The 19,520-nt window shown below is 37.1% G+C and overlaps 1 protein-coding gene across 1 annotated transcript; it reads left to right on the forward strand.

Moving 5' to 3' along the window:
- Positions 1 to 845: 845 nt before the first annotated feature.
- On the forward strand, positions 846 to 17,020 carry LOC311300139 (CMP-N-acetylneuraminate-beta-galactosamide-alpha-2,3-sialyltransferase 2; the record flags this gene model as incomplete). Its single annotated transcript, XM_084424272.1, has 7 exons — positions 846 to 1,124; positions 10,582 to 10,775; positions 11,397 to 11,576; positions 12,724 to 12,769; positions 14,101 to 14,226; positions 14,331 to 14,494; positions 15,083 to 17,020. 7 exons carry the CDS (start codon positions 846 to 848, stop codon positions 15,093 to 15,095), a joined length of 1,002 nt encoding a protein of 333 aa, XP_084280398.1. The 3' UTR covers positions 15,096 to 17,020.
- Positions 17,021 to 19,520: the final 2,500 nt, after the last annotated feature.

Consider the following 19,520-nt stretch of genomic DNA (forward strand, 5'->3'; position numbering starts at 1 on the left):
TTCCCTTGGCCTTTGGAATTAAAATAGCCCCACATCATCACATAGCCTTCACCATACCTAGAGATTGGCATGGTTTTATTTCAGTTAGCCTAAAAGCTAGTTTGATTTGCATTGAGAGATGATCTTATGGAAAGTACCCCATGCCAATCTCTAGGTATGGTGAAGGCTATGTGATGATGTGGGGCTATTTTAATTCCAAAGGCCAAGGGAACTTTATCAGGATGCATAGTATCCTAAATTTTTTTTTTTTTAAATACTTAAAAATAAAAATCTGCCTGCCTCTATGGGAATTTAACATAGGGGTGTACTCACTTATGCACCATGTATTTTAAGGAAGAACATTTATTTATTTACGATACATTATTCATTCACAAAGAAAATTGGTGTCCTTAAAGGTTGGATTTTTCCTAATTTTTTAAATTAAGGCATTAAGTTCAATTTCCAAAATATGATTTTTTATTCCTCTTTTTAGTCAACTTTAGCATGGGTGTATTCACTTATGCATTGCACTGTATATAGCTTGCTCGCAGCTATATTTTCAATTGTTCTTTGTAAAGGAAAGCCAGTGGTCAAGTGCCTGCAACAAGAGATATTAGACACATGCCTCATAAATTTACCTAAACTGTTTAATTTAAAGCAATGGTTGGGTTTGTCGATATCTGACCCAAACACATTGGAACAACCCATCTTTTTTTTTGTAGAAAAGTATTTCTTTTTATTGTCCTTAATGCTCAGCTTCTTGCAGCTGGTCTCATATTAAGGTGCTGAAAGTTGCCAGAGGAATCGCCTGAACCTCAATCTATACCAACCCAACGTCCGAGGATAGAAGCACCTCTGCATTCAAAATGCCGCCTTGTAAACACATGAAGGTCTTCTTCGTGGTTCTGTTGGGTGCCATCATCAGTACAGTGACCATACATAAAGTTCCTTATAATCGGTTTAAACATTTGATAAACAATAGCCTGGTGGAGCAGTTGTTTCATGAAGAACCCTGTGCCTGTATGGAGCGGTGTTTGGCTGCAAGTGACGACGAGTGGTTTACCAAACGCTTCAGACAAGATGTCCCACCACTGCTCTCTCTCAATAACAGCGGGCTTCCTGACGACATCTATGCCTGGTGGCAGGTAGGCCTATTAATTTCCATCCTTAGTGTTAAAAATGGCCAAAAACCACAATGTTATATAGGGAAGAGTGGGGTAAGATGAGCCATATTTTACCTGTGTGTTCCTCAAAATTAGGGAAAATTAGGCAAAATTACAATGAAAGTACAGTAATTTCAGGATGTTTCCTATCAGTTTAAATGACCAGAATGCATCTATGACAAAGGATTAAACAAATATGAAAAAAAAGTGTTCCAGGCTGTTGCCCAATTTCTGTCCCTATCAAATAAACTTAATATACATTTATAAAACAGTTAGTTCTAGTCCTTGATTCTGATTGGTCAATGGCTGTGTTTTATTCACGATAAAACCCGGCTATGAGCGCTTCACCCACACCCAACGGTTCTATGTATCACTACACAACACCCCTAGCAAGCAACGTAAACATATGTTCTAGTTGATATTGGCCCTGTCCCAAATGGCACACTTCATGCACTTTCGGTCTTGTGGACTTACAATGGCTGCCGCGTGCGCATTTGTCATTTTAGGTCTCAGAAGGGTGCTCGCGAGTGCAATGCAGTCGATTTGCGCCCTCGATGCGCACTTTTGCCGAGCCCGCACTGATGCGAGCTCGCAGCAGACTTCTTCCCGACAGTCAAAGAAACGTTATTTTAACGTTCATTGAAGCTCATAGACCGTTTCAACGGCCTTTCGTCGGTTTAAGGTAGAGTAGTATTGTGAGAGATTGACAGGCGATCTGACCAATCATAATCTGCCATTTTTGTCCGACAACGTAGTCAGGAGAGTTAGAACCATAGACTGTAAAAACATATGAGAAGGGTCTGACTGCAGAGCCACAGTTTCACCCCACGCATGCAATGAGGGAGTTTTGTCTACGTGTACGAGATGCATATTATTGGCACTGGAAGGGAATAATTTCCCTAATTATTCTAAATGTTCGTCTTGTTGTGACCAATATCACTGTCCGTTCTGCTTGATACATTATTATAAACTGTCCAGAGAAAGTCACCTCAAGCGCCATCTTCAATTACATCTTAACCGAGCAGTTCAACATGCTGGTGAGCCGAAGCTAACTTAAAGTTAGCCAACTTTAGAAAGCTATTGTATTCCGCGGGAAATGTAGTTATCGATAAGTAACGTATGGCTATAACAAACTAACGTAAACTGTAACTAGGCTTATACTATAATATTCTTTACTATCAAAAACGCGAGGGTAAAACTGTTGTGATGACACTGCGCATGCGCGGGGTAAAACTGCTGTGGTAAAACTGCTGTGGTAAAACTGTGGCTCTGCAGACAGATATTATTGAAAAATATGGAGGTAGTGTCCGTGACTTCACCCGTAGGTTTCTGAAGACCGTTTTTGAAGCCTAAAGTGGGCGTAGCCGACCGTCGCCAACTTGGCATAGCGCCACTCCCGAATTTATTTATTTTTACAGTCAGACAATTAGCTGAGGTAATGTGACGGCTAACAGACAGCAGACAAAAGGCTAATGATGACTAATGACCACAGCAGCGGGAATCCACCTGTCACTCAAAAGTGGACACACTTAATTATGCAGAAATGTAATGCTTAATATAATTTAAACGGATGAGTTATAAAAAATAAATAATAATAAATAAATAAATAAAAAAATTACAGGCTGTAAAGTTGGGCATTTCAACATGGGGGAGATGCAGATTTGACTCACTTTTGCAGCCAGCCTCAAGCGGCCAGTTGATGAATTGCCGTTTAATTTACTTCCGTGTTAGTTTCAAGAGAGAGACAGCTGGTTGCAGCTTGGTTAGAACATTAACGTCGGTGGATTTGAATTTGAATAATGGCGTGTAGTGACGTCTTTCCGCGGTTAAAACAACAGTCCTTCTGGGGTCTCATTTATAAACGTGGCGTACGCCAGAGAATGTCTAATATGGCGAGAAGTTTCACTCTCACTACACTTCCGGCTTCTGAACTGGTTGCAGTTCCACTCTGATTCCATATGAGGGCGCTCACAGGATGAGTGCAGAATGAATGGAGGTCAATGGCGGTATACCCCTCAAAATCCACTTTTCTCAGGATATAATTTTTTGTCTAGTAATTTGAATGTTGTATTCGAAAGGAGATGCAAAGAAATTACACATTGCTGGGTGTTAGATTTTTTAGAGTCACTTATTTGCTTTAAAAAGTCTTTCAAAATGTCAATGACGTCAGAATGCTGACGTCATTAGCAGAATGCTAGCGTGTTATGGGCAACAACAACTCAACCTGTAAGAAATTAAAACGACATAAGTACTCGTTCATTCAACTTTCGACCTAAAACCCATGTTGAACTTGCAAAATCTACAATCAGATCTGAGATTTCTCAACGGCAATCGGGTGAAAGAGACAAATTTAGCCGTCTAGCCCCATTGACTCCCATTCATTTTGCACTCATGGCGAGCGCCCCCAGTGGAACTCTGGTGGTACTACAACCAAAATTCGGTACAATAGGGCTTAATAGGGAGTGGGCAGGCTCTCCGTAGACGGGCTCTGTGTACGCACAAAACGGGGCTGAAAATGTGCGTACGCCACTTCCGACGCATAAGTTGTGATTTATAAAAACAAACTTGATGGCAAACTCTGACCCATGCTACGAACGTTTTGGAGATGGAGCAGTTTGGCGACAACGATGGTGAGCTGGAGTTAAGTGTCTTTTTAAACAGAAAATCTAAAGAAAATTAAACATATACAGAAAGATAATACAAATATGATTTCACTCACCAAGCCTGTCACTTGAAGCAAATATCCATCCCTTCTTAAATGTCCGCGCCAGCGAGCGCGTTGGGCCGTTTAGTGAAACTGACGCAAATAACAGTTTAAATCAGTGATCTCAAACTCAATTCCTGGAGGGCCACAGCTCTGCACAGTTTTGCTCCAACCCTAATCAAACACACCTGATCCAGCTAATCAAGGTCTTCAGATTACTAGAAACTTCCTTGCAGGTGTGAGTTGGAGCTGGTTGGAGCTAAACTGTGCAGAGCTGTGGCCCTCCAGGAATTGAGTTTGAGACCACTGGTTTAAATAAATAAAATAATGATAACTATGTTTTACTTCTGATATAAACATTTAGATTAAATATGCCTTTCAAATTAATAGAGTTAAACACTTAAACATGAAATCATTATTGAGAAGTTACATTTTTTATATTCAAATTCAATCAATAGAAATATTTGTTGTGGATGCGATGTTTTTGAAAACCTTTCCTGTGGCGTGCTGTACGTGTTTTAATGTTTTAACCACAGAGATAATTGCTTATCATGATAATACCAGATTGTCTGAGAAAATATATAGTTTCGTGCAAATAATGCAAGGCCATCTGTTTCCATTAAAAATCTAAATCAATTAAAAATACAATTCGGCCAGTGGAAAAGATTGAGAAAAACGTTCTCTGAAATGTATTTTATACACTGTTTGATTTATGTATTCAAAAACAAGGCAAGGATAGGCAACTACATGATTTTTATTAATGTAATGTGTCTTGTTCCGTTAAATGTTATCACGTGGATGAATAATCATAAGCAAATGATATGCAGATGAGGATCTGCATAGTAAAACTAGGCGTCGTAAGCTCCATATATGGTTATTTCAGGGTGGAGACGCATGTGCACACAATCTTCCGCTGACTGGGATTTATAAAGTGAATTCTGCGCAGGTTCTGGCGTAGCCTACGACCGGTTTTATAATGCTGGGTACACACCAATTTCCCACCGATTTCCCCCCTTCCGACAATCCTAGCTATGTCCCGATTATCTTGATGGTTTAACAGATTATTTTATCAGATTTTCCCTTGGTGTGAGGTGTGTTAAGAGTGTCCGAACCTGCTCGGAAGAACGTCGGAGCCGCTCCGATCGCGAATCGTAAATATTAAACATGTTTAATATTTACGATCAGAAATCCTGATGTGTGGTGGGAACTCCGAGGACAAACACGCGCACGCTCTGGAGATTATCACGTGAAACGAAACAATATCCAATCAGAAAGCGAGATGATGGAAGACACGGTCATTCTCTCACACACACACACACACACACACACACACACACACACACACACTTGCAGGAAGCTTAATGTTAAGATTTAGTATTCATAAGTGTAAATTTCGAGGAAACAAGCCTTTGTTTTTTATTTTAAGAGCAGAAATTTTACAATACCTAAACACAATATTGGGTTTGAAAAATAAGAAAGCTGCAAAGTGCGTTTCAATCTGTAAACATTTTCAAATTTTTGTTTAACTTTTAAGTTTGTCACTGTTTATGTATATGTCTTTTTATGTTTGTTTATCAGCTTTACTCTTTGTACCCCCCTGACTGTAATTGTATAATTCTTAAAATCAATAAAAAAAAAGATAGAAAAAAAAAAGCTGAGTGTTAAGGGTTCAGTGAGGTTCTATAGACTAGAGGGATTAAATAACTTTTTCTAAAGAGACAATAAATCCAATAAAGAATAAATAAAGACAATAAAGAATGAATATATTTCTGTATAAAAGGTTATAATGGTAGGTACAATGGTTTTTTCACGTGAATTTTCTGTGAAAATCATTCCAAACACTATCGCAATTTCTTCCTGCATATCGTCCGTCATGCTTATTCTGAAGTCTCACGATATTTTGCGAGATTTCCTGTGTTCATAGTCGAGACTCTGGTTGAAAATCTGTTTGTGTGTGGTGTGCTGTCTTTGTCACATCATGGCATACCACACACTATAGGAGCAAAACGCTTAAATCTAGGATTTTTTGTCCTCATGTTTGTGGTCTGTCACATTTTGAAAATCTTATAAGATGTAAAAAATCTTTTGGTGTGTACCCAGCATTAGTCTGAGCCTGCGTCCCAATGTGCATACTATCCATCCTATATCAGGGGTGCAAACAGCGCGCTTTTCGGCGCCTCCCGCTTTTTTCACGTCAGTTTGGGTGACTTGTGTGAATCGTGCAGATCCGAAGAGTTTTTTTGGGGGGGGGGGGGGGGGGGGGTTGAGAGGGTCTGATTATAATTTAACCAACAGTAATTCTGGATTGCGTCCACCAACAAGTAAATAGGAAATAAGCGAATCAGAACCAGTGTTGCCAAGTCCGCTTATTATAAGCGACTTTGGGCTTGGTTTTCTGTAAAGTCGCTTACAAATATTGGTAGTCGCGGGTCGCGGTTTTTTGGGGCTTGTTTCTAAAGTGTAGTTGCTTATTTGGGCTTTTTCCCATCTCCATAATAAGTTGTCAAGCAGAAATTTTCGATATGTTTTTTAAACGTGAGAGTTTGTCTTGCCTGTTCCCTCTATCCCTACCCTTTCCCCATACACACATGATACAGCAGAGTGCAACGAGTACTAGCCAATCAGAGGCAAAGTAGGGCAATCTGTTTTTTTTTTCTGGTTTGGAAACGTCAGTGAGTGACGTTTAAATGAAAATACGCGTGAGTCGCGACTGATGGTGACTGGACTGTAGGAGAGTTTTTCGAGGAACAAAAATGCCCGGGACAAAGTGGGCGAAATACGGGAAGAAATGTAACAGACTGGGAGAAAAAGTCTGTAATAATAAATTATTATTCTTCATATATAATGAGGCTAAAGTGTTATGAGTCTTAAGAAAAATGTTTAGACCAAGCCCCATCCTCACCTGTTCAAATGGTTTTGACTGGAATGGTTTTTAAACCAGTTTAGTTTATTTAAGTCTTTTCTAACTCACTCATTTGTTTATCAGAGCAGGAGCCACTTTATTGCTGCACACTAGATTATTAATAATTGCTCCTGTTTCTGGATTATAGTTATTTAAAAATGGGATCTTCTGCAGTCCCTGCAATAATAAATAAAGAATTTGTGAATTCAGGATATTTATTTGTGTGCAAATTTTAATTTTAGTTTAATTTTTAATTGGTTTACTGTGTATATAATGTCCTGAAGCTTTAAAAACCGTGCACACAATTTATTTATTTTTCTCTTCTCGGAACCTAGGGGTGCTCTGTAAAAAAAGTTGCTTGTTTTGGGCTTGTTTTCACAGGCCTGGTTGCTTATTTGTCTCGCGAGATCTGGCAACACTGATCAGAACACTGCGCGCCAAACCAGCAGTATGTGCGCAAGCGTGAACCACTAGTGTTTCTGTCTCACTCTGGATCTGCCACTGCATCACATTTCTCTCTGCGTGGCGTGGAGTGTCCGTTTTTATGTCGGCTCTCATGTTAACTGGTTAGAGCTGGTGTTAGAGCACAATGCCTGCGTGACACACACACTTCTCGAGCCGCGCCGAAACCGCGTGCTAGAAATAGAACCGCAACCGACGCTTATTTTTCACGCGACACGCACGAGTGTTGGAAGTTTTCAGACAAAATAGAAGGCGCAAATACATATTAATAAATTACATTTTGATGCTTGAAAGTCTCTTGGTTTTGACAAATGCATATATAATTGTAATTTAAAAATAAGGCCTAATTAGGCTATCGATTTTCAAATATTGCCCCTGTCAATAGGCCTACAAAACGAAATATTCTGTAGCCTATTTTGCCGTCAATACTGCCGACGTTGTCTTTGCTGTATCAGGCTATATATATTATGTTTAACATCCAAATGTAGATGGTCTGTCGGCGCACAGAGCCACGCAGTTGCAGACAGCACGTGAAGTTCGTGAACACCGAATTCCCTTTTCTTTCTTATCTATTTGTGTTTGAACAGACATGTGCACGAAAAAATAAGCCAGTGTCCGTCTCAACGAGTTTCCCCGTAAACGCAGTCAAAATAAACCGGATGCGTGTCATTACCGGTATTAGATACGTGCATTCGTCTTAAAGGGACAGCACCCAATATACCTGCAGCTGTTTGTGTCACCAAAGTTAATCAAACAACAAAAGAGAAAGAGAAAAATCACGTTTTGTCAAAAGATAAACTGTATTAATACTTTATACAGTTAATTTACCTGAAAAACATAAAGCACTGCTTTATTTCTCGTGTATTTGTGTTTTATTGTATTTATATTTGTATTTTGTTTATTAGTTTCTATGCAGATGCACTAGGCCTACCCTACACATTTACCCCAATCATCCTAGAATTATTAATTCTTTACAAAAAGAGCTATTCAAATCATCAGGTGAAATTGTTTTCAGGAAGTAGCAGTAAAGCGAGAAGAAGTGCAAGATAGTTTTTCTAAATTTCATTTGACTCTATGTGCCTATAGGGGTGGGTTGGGGATGGTGGCAATGTAGTATCTGGATATTTGCCGCGGGACGAGGGCTTAGATTACCTCTCTCTTTTTTGACCATACATGTGTTTGCACCCCTGCTATATAGTATGTGACATTAGTAATTGTCAATACTATTTAGGGCAGATAGGGCGGATAGTATGCACATTGGGACGCAGGGTGAATATTTTTTTTGCGTACGCCTTTTTTGGCTTTCGGGCGCACGTGCACTTTTAGTAAGGTTCCTACACACAGTTTTATAAATGAGCCCCCTGATGTTCATTCATGTTTATTTGATGCTATAAATCAATCAACCAAGGAAAATATGATCGGTTCATGAGCAGCTTTAACTGAGGCAATCTGTTACGACACATTAAAGAGCCACAAAACAGTAGGCCTATTTATGGTTTATTTTCCTTTGACTGACCAAATTTGAAAGTTGAGACTTTGTTGAATGTTAAATGTTACCTGCTCGGTCCGCACGATGTCAGCGTCCTGCTATTAATTTTTTCACGACATTAATAGCTCAAAGCGCATGCTCTCAGCAGTCTCGTACGAGCTCGTGTGAATTGCATGTATAAGGAACAAGTTAACAACCTCGATCCATCAGGAAACGCCAGATAAGTCGCTGCATTTCACTGCGCTTCATTAAGAGTTTTTCTTTTGCGCGAAGACGTTCGCTTGTCTGAAGTTTAAAATCATTGGTTACCCGTAAGCCAATCACATAACGTTTGGTTATGGCGTGTGTTATGCGCATGCTCAGCCGCATCTAACTTCCACTGTAAACACATGTATGATGCGAAAACAAAACCATCGAGCGAAATACCGGAGTGAACATGGCTGTGGACAACTTTTGCAGATTATGTGAAGTAAATCTACACATCCACGGTACAATCAGCGTTACGTCACGGCTCTCAGCCCGCCCTCTGTTCGTTGATTGGCCAGCTGTTTTGAACGTCGCTATCTCAGACTGAGTACAGAAGCGAACTGAAATTGAGCGGAAGTACGAAGTCTGACGTAGTTCGTTCAAGCCTGAAAGAGAACTCGATGCTGATGCGCGTCTTTTTGTGGGTCGTGTCGTGTGTGTGTGTGTGTCACGTAAGGCAGGACTTAGACAGCGCGGTCTCTTTTGTCTTGTCCCGCTTGAATGGTTTAAAAGCATTTGCATTAATAAGAGTGTGATCATACAACGCTAGTCAACGGGTGACAGAAAAAACTGATACTGCGTTAATTGCGTTAAATCTTAACGCTTTAAATGAAAAAAAATAAAAATAAAATTAAAGTGATGAAACCGGTGTTGCGACTGAAAACCGTGTAATACCCATAACACCGACTATTGTAGCAAGCCTTGTGCCTTCCCCTGTGCTTTTCATTTTCACAGTCTGGCAGAAGTGGTGGGTGGTTCCGAAATATATGGTCACATGACAATAAAAGTGTACAGTTGCCAAGAGACAGGGGGTGGCTCATCTTACCCTATTTTGTTGACGTGTGTACTTGCATTAGCTCCCACGGCTCTTGGCCTCACCTTCTATAATCTTAAAAAAAAAACATATTTGACCTTATAGCACTTCAACACCTTCATAGTGGATCTAATCAACAACATGAAATACCAGTTCTGACTCAGTTTGTTGTTGTGTTGGTCTAAAGAAATGATACTGTTGTGTGACTGCTTTGAAATTCTTTGAATTGCAATGCTGTCCTTTTTCTAAAGTTTTAATCTAACTTTCTGAGGTGTGGACAATTCTGTTCATATTCACAACGATGACTTGAATGGGAGTGAATTCTTTAAAAATTGACTGTAGAATTAGAACAATGGAGAATGGGTTTTCTAATGATAATGTGTGTTTGGGGTCAGTAATTTTTTTAATGTTTGTTGATTTAATAAAAAATACAGTAAAACATTAACATTGTGAAATAATATTAACATTTAAAATAACTGTTTTCTATTTTAATATATTTAAATGTAAAATCATTACTTCAGTCTTCAGTGTCACATGATCCTTCAGAAATCATTCTAATATGCTGATTTGATGCTCAAGAAACATTTCTTATTATTATGAAAATAGTTGTGTTGGTTAATATTTTTGTGGAAACTTGATTTTGTACAGTTTGAATGTCTTTTAACTAATCATTAGTGCTAGTTTATGTAAATTGTTCTTAGTGATTTTCAAATGTAATCTTCTTTATATAGATTTTTTATTTGATTATAATTTCATGCTGATCGTAGAAGTGCACTTTCCTGCGTCACTGTGACATTAGATTTGTTTTTAATCCACCCACAGTCTCTACAGTCTACTAAGAGCAAAGCTAGTTATTCTCAAGTGATTCAGCAGCTGTTCTCTGTCATTCCTGGAGAGGAACACTACAGAGACGTTGGTCCATCTCGCTGCCGAACCTGTGCTGTGGTGGGGAACTCTGGGAACCTTGTAGGATCATTCTATGGTCCTCTTATAGACAGTCATGATTTTGTAATGAGGTAAACTCAAATCATACACTTACAAGACTGTACATGATGTATAAGATGAGTCATATTTACTTATTTTAGAAGCATCATACAGTACTACATTCTCTTGAATAAATGATTCAATAACAAATACATTTTTTAACAGTCACTTGTCGCTTGTGGTAAAACAGTGTAATCGATAAATGTGTTATTTTAAGCAACAAGTTTTTATCAAAAGCTGATTTACTCTATCGCTATCGTAGACATCAGTGTTTATATTTAAACTTTTATCCCAGTACTTCTATGATAATTTGAACTATTGTATCACAGAAATAATGATACTATGAGGAAATGACTACTGTTTCATGACAACTTGGCAGCGGCAACACCGATTTGAATGTTGCGAAATGATTTTGTCAAAAGGTTTAGTAGACAGACGAAACAGAAGAAGATCGCGTGGGTGTTTGAATGGAGATCACAGTCTTTTAAAGATGAATCGTGCAGCTCTACTGTCTTATCTCTCTCTCAGCATGAGTAGCGCTGCACGTCGTGCGTGTGAGCTGAAAAACTGAATCAAGAATTTTAAAATGGACATAGGTCCACTTTGATTATGATTTTAATATTACTTTAATATTATATTTCTGTCTCCCTCAGAATGAATAGGGCACCAGTTGAAGGTTATGAGAAAGATGTGGGGTCCAGGACCACCCACCGCTGCTTGTACCCAGAAAGTGCCATTCATCTGGACAACACCACCCACCTGGTGTTGTTGCCCTTCAAAAAAATGGATATCCAGTGGGTCACCAGTGCTCTTACTGATGGAACTATTAAACGGTGAGATAATGGTTAAATATATATTATAAAAAAGTCACATTGAATCGCGCAAAAAAAATATATAAAAAAAATAAAATAATAATAATAATAATAATAATAATTCGGACGAATCGCCTGCGATAATTAATGCGATATGACTCAGCTTGTCAGTTAACTACGGCTCTTTGTAGTGAATGCCGCTCCATCTGAAAGCAGGTGATGGCGATTTACTACTAATCAAGGAACCGGCTTTACTGACGAGATGCGCCTAACAATGTCATGAGATATATCGGCCAACCCTAATGTCTTTTGATTTGGAGGTGAAATATGATGATGATGATTGGTTAGTCTTTATATCTTGAATGACATGCAGTGTTGGGGAAAGTTACTTTGAAAAGTAATGCATTACAATATTGCGTTACTTCCTTAAAAAGTAACTAATTGCAATAGTTACTTTTTTAGAAATAAAATGCGTTACGTTACTTTTGCGTTAAGTAATATTTTTGGGCAAATATAAGTGAAATAATAAGCCTCATGCTTAAGGAAATGCAAATTCACATGTGTACAGTAGAGGAAAGCAAACAAACAAACCTTTTAGCTGCTGCTGTTCTGGATAATGGAAGAATAGGAGAAAAAAAGTTTAACACTTACTTTACCAATACATTTTTGCTTATGGTTTAACTGAATTATTGAAGGTCAGAAGCAAGTACATTGGTCAATTAAAGTGAGATTAAATGCATAAAAATGTATGTTTTATTTAACATATTTAGTTATTAGAGGTTTGCATAGTTTTCTGATTCTGCATTTTTTTTATTCATTTTGAGGAATACTGAATTTTTTTGTGCAAGTGAGATGAATAAATGCACTCATATTCAGTCTAGAACTACAATAACCATCATGTTTACACACACACTCTGCGCCTCGATTATTTGTCTCAACATGAGCACAAGGGCACTTGCGTTACTTATTTGAAAGAGTAACTCTGATGTTTTGTTAATTTTAAAAGTAATGCGTTATTTTACTAGTTACTTGAAAAAGTCATCTGATTACGTAACTCAAGTTACTTGTAATGAGTTACCCCAACACTGGACATATGTACTTTTATTTTGTCATCAATTATTTCTTGGATTGTTTTGACCCTTTTTTCTGTTTCTGTATTACTCAACAGAACACGATTTAAGGTTATAGACAAGCTACAAGCCAACAAGGACAAAGTAAGATCACACAGTATCTAAATTTTATGCTAATAATAAACCAACGGAAACGATAAACCATTCAACAGAAAAGAGTTCATATAAAGAATTTTGAATTGATCAAATTGGTCATTATAGTTGTATGCTTTGTCTCTACAAACTCCACCTGAGAGACTGCTGTGGAGATTAATGTTATGGCACACAGACTACTTTAGGCTTGAGATAAGTGCACAATGTATGCCATGGAAACCCTTTAGTGTCACCATAGGTCTTCAATCCTGCTCCTGGAGGCCACTCTCCTGCAGAGTTTCACTCCAACCCTATTTCAACACTGCTATTTTCATGCACATTTTGTGATATCGCATGAAAGAATGCTGGATGGAAAAGCCAAAATACGCATAAAAAATGTATGCGCTCAATTGAATCAGATATATTTTTATCCTGTAAGAAGACATAAACTATGATGGAAACACATAAATACCTCGATTTGCAACAAAAAGCTCACGTGACTTTGCCTCAACAGAGGATGTGATGGCATAACTGGACTAACCAGTGGACCAAATTCATTGCATAGTATCTAAAATGTTGGTTTGGTCATTCTGAAATGCCTGAGCCAAAGTTTGTCATCAGAATGACTTGGTTTAATTCCCTCCCAGAAGCATCTCACATGATTGGATTCCCAAACACCAGGCGTTCGAACGCAAGATAACATGACATGAAATGTTTATTGCTTTTCTACTGCGTGCTCTGAGACACAACTCATTTATGATGTAGGGGAAAAAAGCTACATTGCCGCAACTTCCATTTTTATTAGATATTTTGTGCCAAAGGGACAATTTTGTTCTTTTGAACACATGAGATGGATACACTGTTTTATTTGCAAATGCTTTATGCAAAAAGCTACCTGAGACTTTTATTTGCATGTAATGGAATGAGGTGTGGAAAGTAATGGAATGGAATTCCATGGAATGAGGTGCACCCTTTGCAGGGAGTTTAACTGACAGGCGATTTGACCAATCATAATCTGCCGAATCCGGCATTTTTGTCCAGCAAAGCAGTCAGGAGAGTTAGTAGATTAACGCTGGAGGCCTTGAACTTGAAAAACGGTGTACTGACGTTTTTCCGCGGTTAAAACAACAATCCTTCTTATGTTCATTCATGTTCATTTGATGTTATAAATTAACTAGAAGGAAGAGATGATCGGTTCATGAGCAGCTTTAACTGAGGGCCAGCTTTAACTGACTTTAACTGTCAGACTTTTAGACCCCATTGTAGATTCTGAAGTAGCTTGTAAAGGCTACAACATCCAAGTTCCTTTTTGTTCTTTGCTAACGGTCCTCTCATTCTTCCAGGTGATGGTTATACACCCTGCTTTCATGCATTATGTGCACACTACGTGGCTGCACATTAAGTCTAAAAGATCTTATCCATCCACGGGTTTCCTTGTGCTGATGTTCGCCCTGCACATCTGTGATGAGGTAAAGCTTTTAGCATTCACAGAGCTTGTGTGGCTTACTGTCTACGGTTTGTGTGCTGTACACTAATGTCAGGTACTTCTGCTGATGTGTTTTTCTGTGCTTAGGTCAGTGTGTTTGGCTTTGGCGCAAACAGTAAAGGCACTTGGCACCACTATTTCGAAAAAATCCCCAAGAATTTCAAACGCACTGGTAAACACAGTGGAGGGATTGAGACCCAGACCATCTTAGAACTTCAGAAAAGGGAGCTGATCAGTATATACAGAGGGTGGTGAGAAGGACGATGAGTTTCAGTTACACGATTATTTAATGACATTCACCTGTACTGAGATATACACAGTGCTCGAAGTAGGCCGGTACGCACCTCCAGCGAAAACATAATGTGAAGACACGTTAGAATTTTTTTTATTTTTTTTTGTTAAAACTTATTATTGTGGATGTGACATTAGATACATTTTAAATTAATAATGAATATAATCTGGTTAGTTAGTGCTGTAGCGGTGCGTCGATGATGTCAACGTCATATTTTTTGCGTCAACGCTTCTTTATTTTTATTTTATTTTATTTTTTGCACCATTCCCGGAGGTACAGCTCGCCACACACACTCCGCCCACCGTCATGTTTTCTCCCTTTCTTTCCAAACCGCGACAAACGCCAGTCCTTTCTCTACAGAATGCGATAAATCCGCTCAACCAATCACGGCGCACCATTCCACGCATTGTAAACAGTAACGGCAGCGCTTTGAATACGCCCAGCATCCTAGTTTTCCTTATCTACTTTGTACTTTTTGATCAACAAACAAACAAAAAAAGTAATACATTTGACGGCATTGATGAACCTGTGGTGATTTCTGCCGTAGGGAAGAAACGTAAGCCATCGAAATCTAATCATTTACGTGGGGAGATTAAGAAGATGAGGCACGCGGGAGGAAGAGAAATGCCGACTGTTGCTTGTTCTCAGACGACAGCGTCAAACTTCTGTCGAATGCTGACACGTTAACCCCAGGGGATCTTCTAAAAAACTTTCAATTCTTGTACTCAAAGTCAACGAAAACCGAGCAGGACCAAGCCATTTTACAGCTGATCGCCGTCAAAAAAGTTCAGACTTAGGTAAAGTTGGTTTTATATCCGCATATTCGCACATTCGCGGACTTCCACGTTCAATAACTCGTGAACTAAACGTTGTTGCTACACACAACACCTATCACATATAACTACAGATAAAACACCAGAAGCTACAACATAAATTTCCTTAAAATGATCTTTCCTTCGCACTGGACAAAATACATTGATCTCTATGCGCAGGCTGCTAAGAAGGGACCATCTGCAAAGTGCAAACCCGAAGGAAAGCTCGTTTTGAGGAGATTAAAATATTAAAACAATGTTATTTGTGTAGTAACAATATTCAGCTCACGAGATATTGAACGCGGAACTCCGCAAATATGCGAAGCAAATAAGCAACTTTACCCAAGTTGCAGACTTTATCATGTAGGACCTTCACTATGAACATAGTCAAGTAAAAAAAAAAAAAAAAACCGGGGTAAAAATAGTTTCAGGTTAGATATTTGCTGCTTATTCACCTAGACTGCTTTAGTGTACTTTTGTGTAGGCTATTGTACATACAGTACGCAAAAATGTTTTATGTAAAAGTTACAGTAATTCACCAAAGAGATTTTTTCATGTTCCAAAGGTTGTAGTATGTTCCTACTGACCAGACTGACTTACTACAGGTGCAATTTTGACAATAACTCCCTTACTGTATAATTATCAAATATATTTATGTAATAAACATTATTACATGTTTATTACATATGTTTATGTAATAAACTGTAATTCACCTATAGTGTGTTTTAATATTTATATTCCAATGGTTGTAGTGCTTTCCTACTGACCAGACTGACTTACTACAGGTGCAATTTTGACAATAACTTCCTTACTGTACAATTATCAAATATATTTATGTAATAAACATTATTACATGTGTTTATTACATATGTTTATGTAATAAACTGTAATTCACCTATAGTGTGTTTTTATATTTATATTCCAATGGTTGTAGTGCTTTCCTACTGACCAGACTGATTTACTACAGGTGCAATTTTGACAATAACTCCCTTACTGTACAATTATCAAATATATTTATGTAATAAACATTATTACATGTGTTTATTACATATGTTTATGTAATAAACTGTAATTCACCTATAGTGTGTTTTTATATTTATATTCCAATGGTTGTAGTGCTTTTCTAGTGATCAGACTGATTTACTACAGGTGAAATTTTGACAATAACTCCCTTACTGTACAATTATCAAATATATTTATGTAATAAACATTATTACATGTGTTTATTACATATGTTTATGTAATAAACTGTAATTCACCTATAGTGTGTTTTTATATTTATATTCCAATGGTTGTAGTGCTTTTCTAGTGATCAGACTGATTTACTACAGGTGAAATTTTGACAATAACTCCCTTACTGTACAATTATCAAATATATTTATGTAATAAACATTATTACATGTGTTTATTACATATGTTTATGTAATAAACTGTAATTCACCTATAGTGTGTTTTTATATTTATATTCCAATGGTTGTAGTGCTTTTCTAGTGATCAGACTGATTTACTACAGGTGAAATTTTGACAATAACTCCCTTACTGTACAATTATCAAACATATTTATGTAATAAACATTATTACATGTGTTTATTACATATGTTTATGTAATAAACTGTAATTCACCTATAGTGTGTTTTTATATTTATATTCCAATGGTTGTAGTGCTTTTCTAGTGATCAGAGTGATTTACTACAGGTGAAATTTTGACAATAACTCCCTTACTGTACAATTATCAAACATATTTATGTAATAAACATTATTACATGTGTTTATTACATATGTTTATGTAATAAACTGTAATTCACCTATAGTGTTTATATATATATATATATATATATATATATATATATATATATATATATTCCAATGGTTGTAGTAAATAAACATCATGTTTGCTGTCATGTTTTCTGAGTACTTGTCAATAATCTGATGGATTCAGTCCCACGGACAGTAATATTTCTGCAGGACTGTAAACATCAATGTACATGAATTGTGTTATTGTTAGAGTTCATCATGCCTTGTGCTTACTGAGTTTATGCATCTGCCGTTAAGCCTCGGCCTCCTTTTATCTCGTGGTCTCTTTTTGTATTGTGAATGTTGATGACCCAGCTTTGAGATCTTTTAAAAATTATTGTGAGTATTTAAATAAAGCTTTTGTGTTATTGGTGTCCACGTCTCTAGCCCTTCTTGGCGATCACGTTCCTGTGTGTCTTGTGTAAAATCTTAGATACATAATATTAATATTTCCCTGGTAAACAGGGTGGCGTAGTCATGTTTAAGCTAGAGGTAGTGTGCCTATATTCGCTCCTCGTTTAGAAGAGAGTCACACAGATGTCATACAACAGGAAAACATAAAATAGAGTTTAGCCATTCTTTTTATTCAACACCTGGAGAACACTGTTACACAGTCTTTATCACAGATAAAAACAGAAAAACAGAGGTGAATAAAACAGCAAGACATGGGCTGTAGTATGTTCTGTAGGGTCCAGACAAGATGATCCAACTTGCTTTGTAGCAGTCGTCTCGATGCTTTTCAAAACCTTTTGAAATAAATCATATGTCATTATTAAAACCACCACACTTACACAGTTCTTTTTCATTTTTTTTTTTTTCAAATAAATAAATATAAACGGTTGTAAAATGTAGCGATTAACTATGTTCAGGAGATTAAACATGATTTTCCACTTTCTACAGTCTGGATTGTTACCAAATTACAGTTCATGTACAGGTTCATTCATTATTATTTCATAAACACCCTTTTAAACACCATCATTATAATGCAGGTTTTGTTGCTAAAGGACATTCTATAGCATCACAACACATAATGTGAGAGATATTTGCCAGTACATCTGCAGTTGGCTAAAATGTAGTTGTCTGTCACGATGAAAAACAATATGAACTTTTTAGACGGTCCCTATCTTGGTTACCACACTACATTGAATATTCTACTAAAGTATGTATGCATTAAAAATATACTTGCCCATTTTGATCGATGGTAGAAAATGTTGTAGTTCACAATCTTTGTTGTCAATATCATGTAGCTGCTTCGAATCAGAAAAAAAATTGTTTTATTGACTATTTAATTGAAAAAGTTCTTTAACGCGAATGTGCGAATATGCGGAAATAAAACCAACTTTACCTAAGGTAAAGGAGGTATTTCTTAGCGATGGCTGATTGAATGTAGCCTATGTTTAGTCCAGTACGTATTGACCGAGTTCAGAGGCTGTCATATGTGGATCAGCTTACTTTGTTGTGTATTTTCAACAGTTTCAATATGAAAAATAACTTCAATATCGATTCAATGGATTAATTGCATTTGGAAAAAAGAAAAAGTGTCATGAATTTATTGCATTTTTGAAAAAAAAAAAAAAAAAATGTATGTTATTATAACCTAAAGATGCTATGTGAAAGTTTGAAACAGAAAATAGTGGTTTTCATCTTGCCACTTTCTAGGTAAAGAAAACACATTCCACAACCTTCTAAGTGCATCTTTTACCGACGGTCTCTTTTGCATTTCTCATCCAAACAACGTCAAACTTGGCACTGCACTTACTCGTGCCCAGACAGCTGTCGAGTTTGAAATCCATCAGACTCGGAGTAACGGTTCGAGAGATATGCTAATAACAGACAGGATAATTAATTCCAATTAGTCATTAGATTAGTCGACTAATTGATAAAATAATCGCCCGACTGATCGTTTAATTAATAATCGTTTACCCCAGCCCTATTAGTTATCAATATTCAGGGTCTGACTTGATAGGTATTGTAGAACCGATTGTATGTTCAATCATACCATAACCCCACCCCACCACCACCACATAAGTACCGCCAGCACTTTATTTTTAATTTTTTCCACTTCAAGCACTGTATATACATATTTTGTTATATATACCTTCGTTCAAAAGTGTTCGCTCAGCAAGATTTTGTTTGTTTTTCTAAAGAATCATATTTATAGGATGCTTTGTAATGATCAAAATTGACAATAAAGACATACATTGTTACATCATTTTTCTATTTCTTTTAAATGCTGTTCTTTTGACTTTCTATTCATCAAAGAATCCTGAAAAAATATGGAGGGATTATTGGGTCAGATTTAAAACTAAAAGTCTAAAACTAAAAGTCTTAAACGAAAACTAAAAGTCTAAATTTGAAACTAAAAGTCTAAGTCGAAAA

The sequence above is a fragment of the Rutilus rutilus genome (assembly GCF_951802725.1).
Source record: "Rutilus rutilus genome assembly, chromosome: 11".
Taxonomy (NCBI): domain Eukaryota; kingdom Metazoa; phylum Chordata; class Actinopteri; order Cypriniformes; family Leuciscidae; genus Rutilus; species Rutilus rutilus.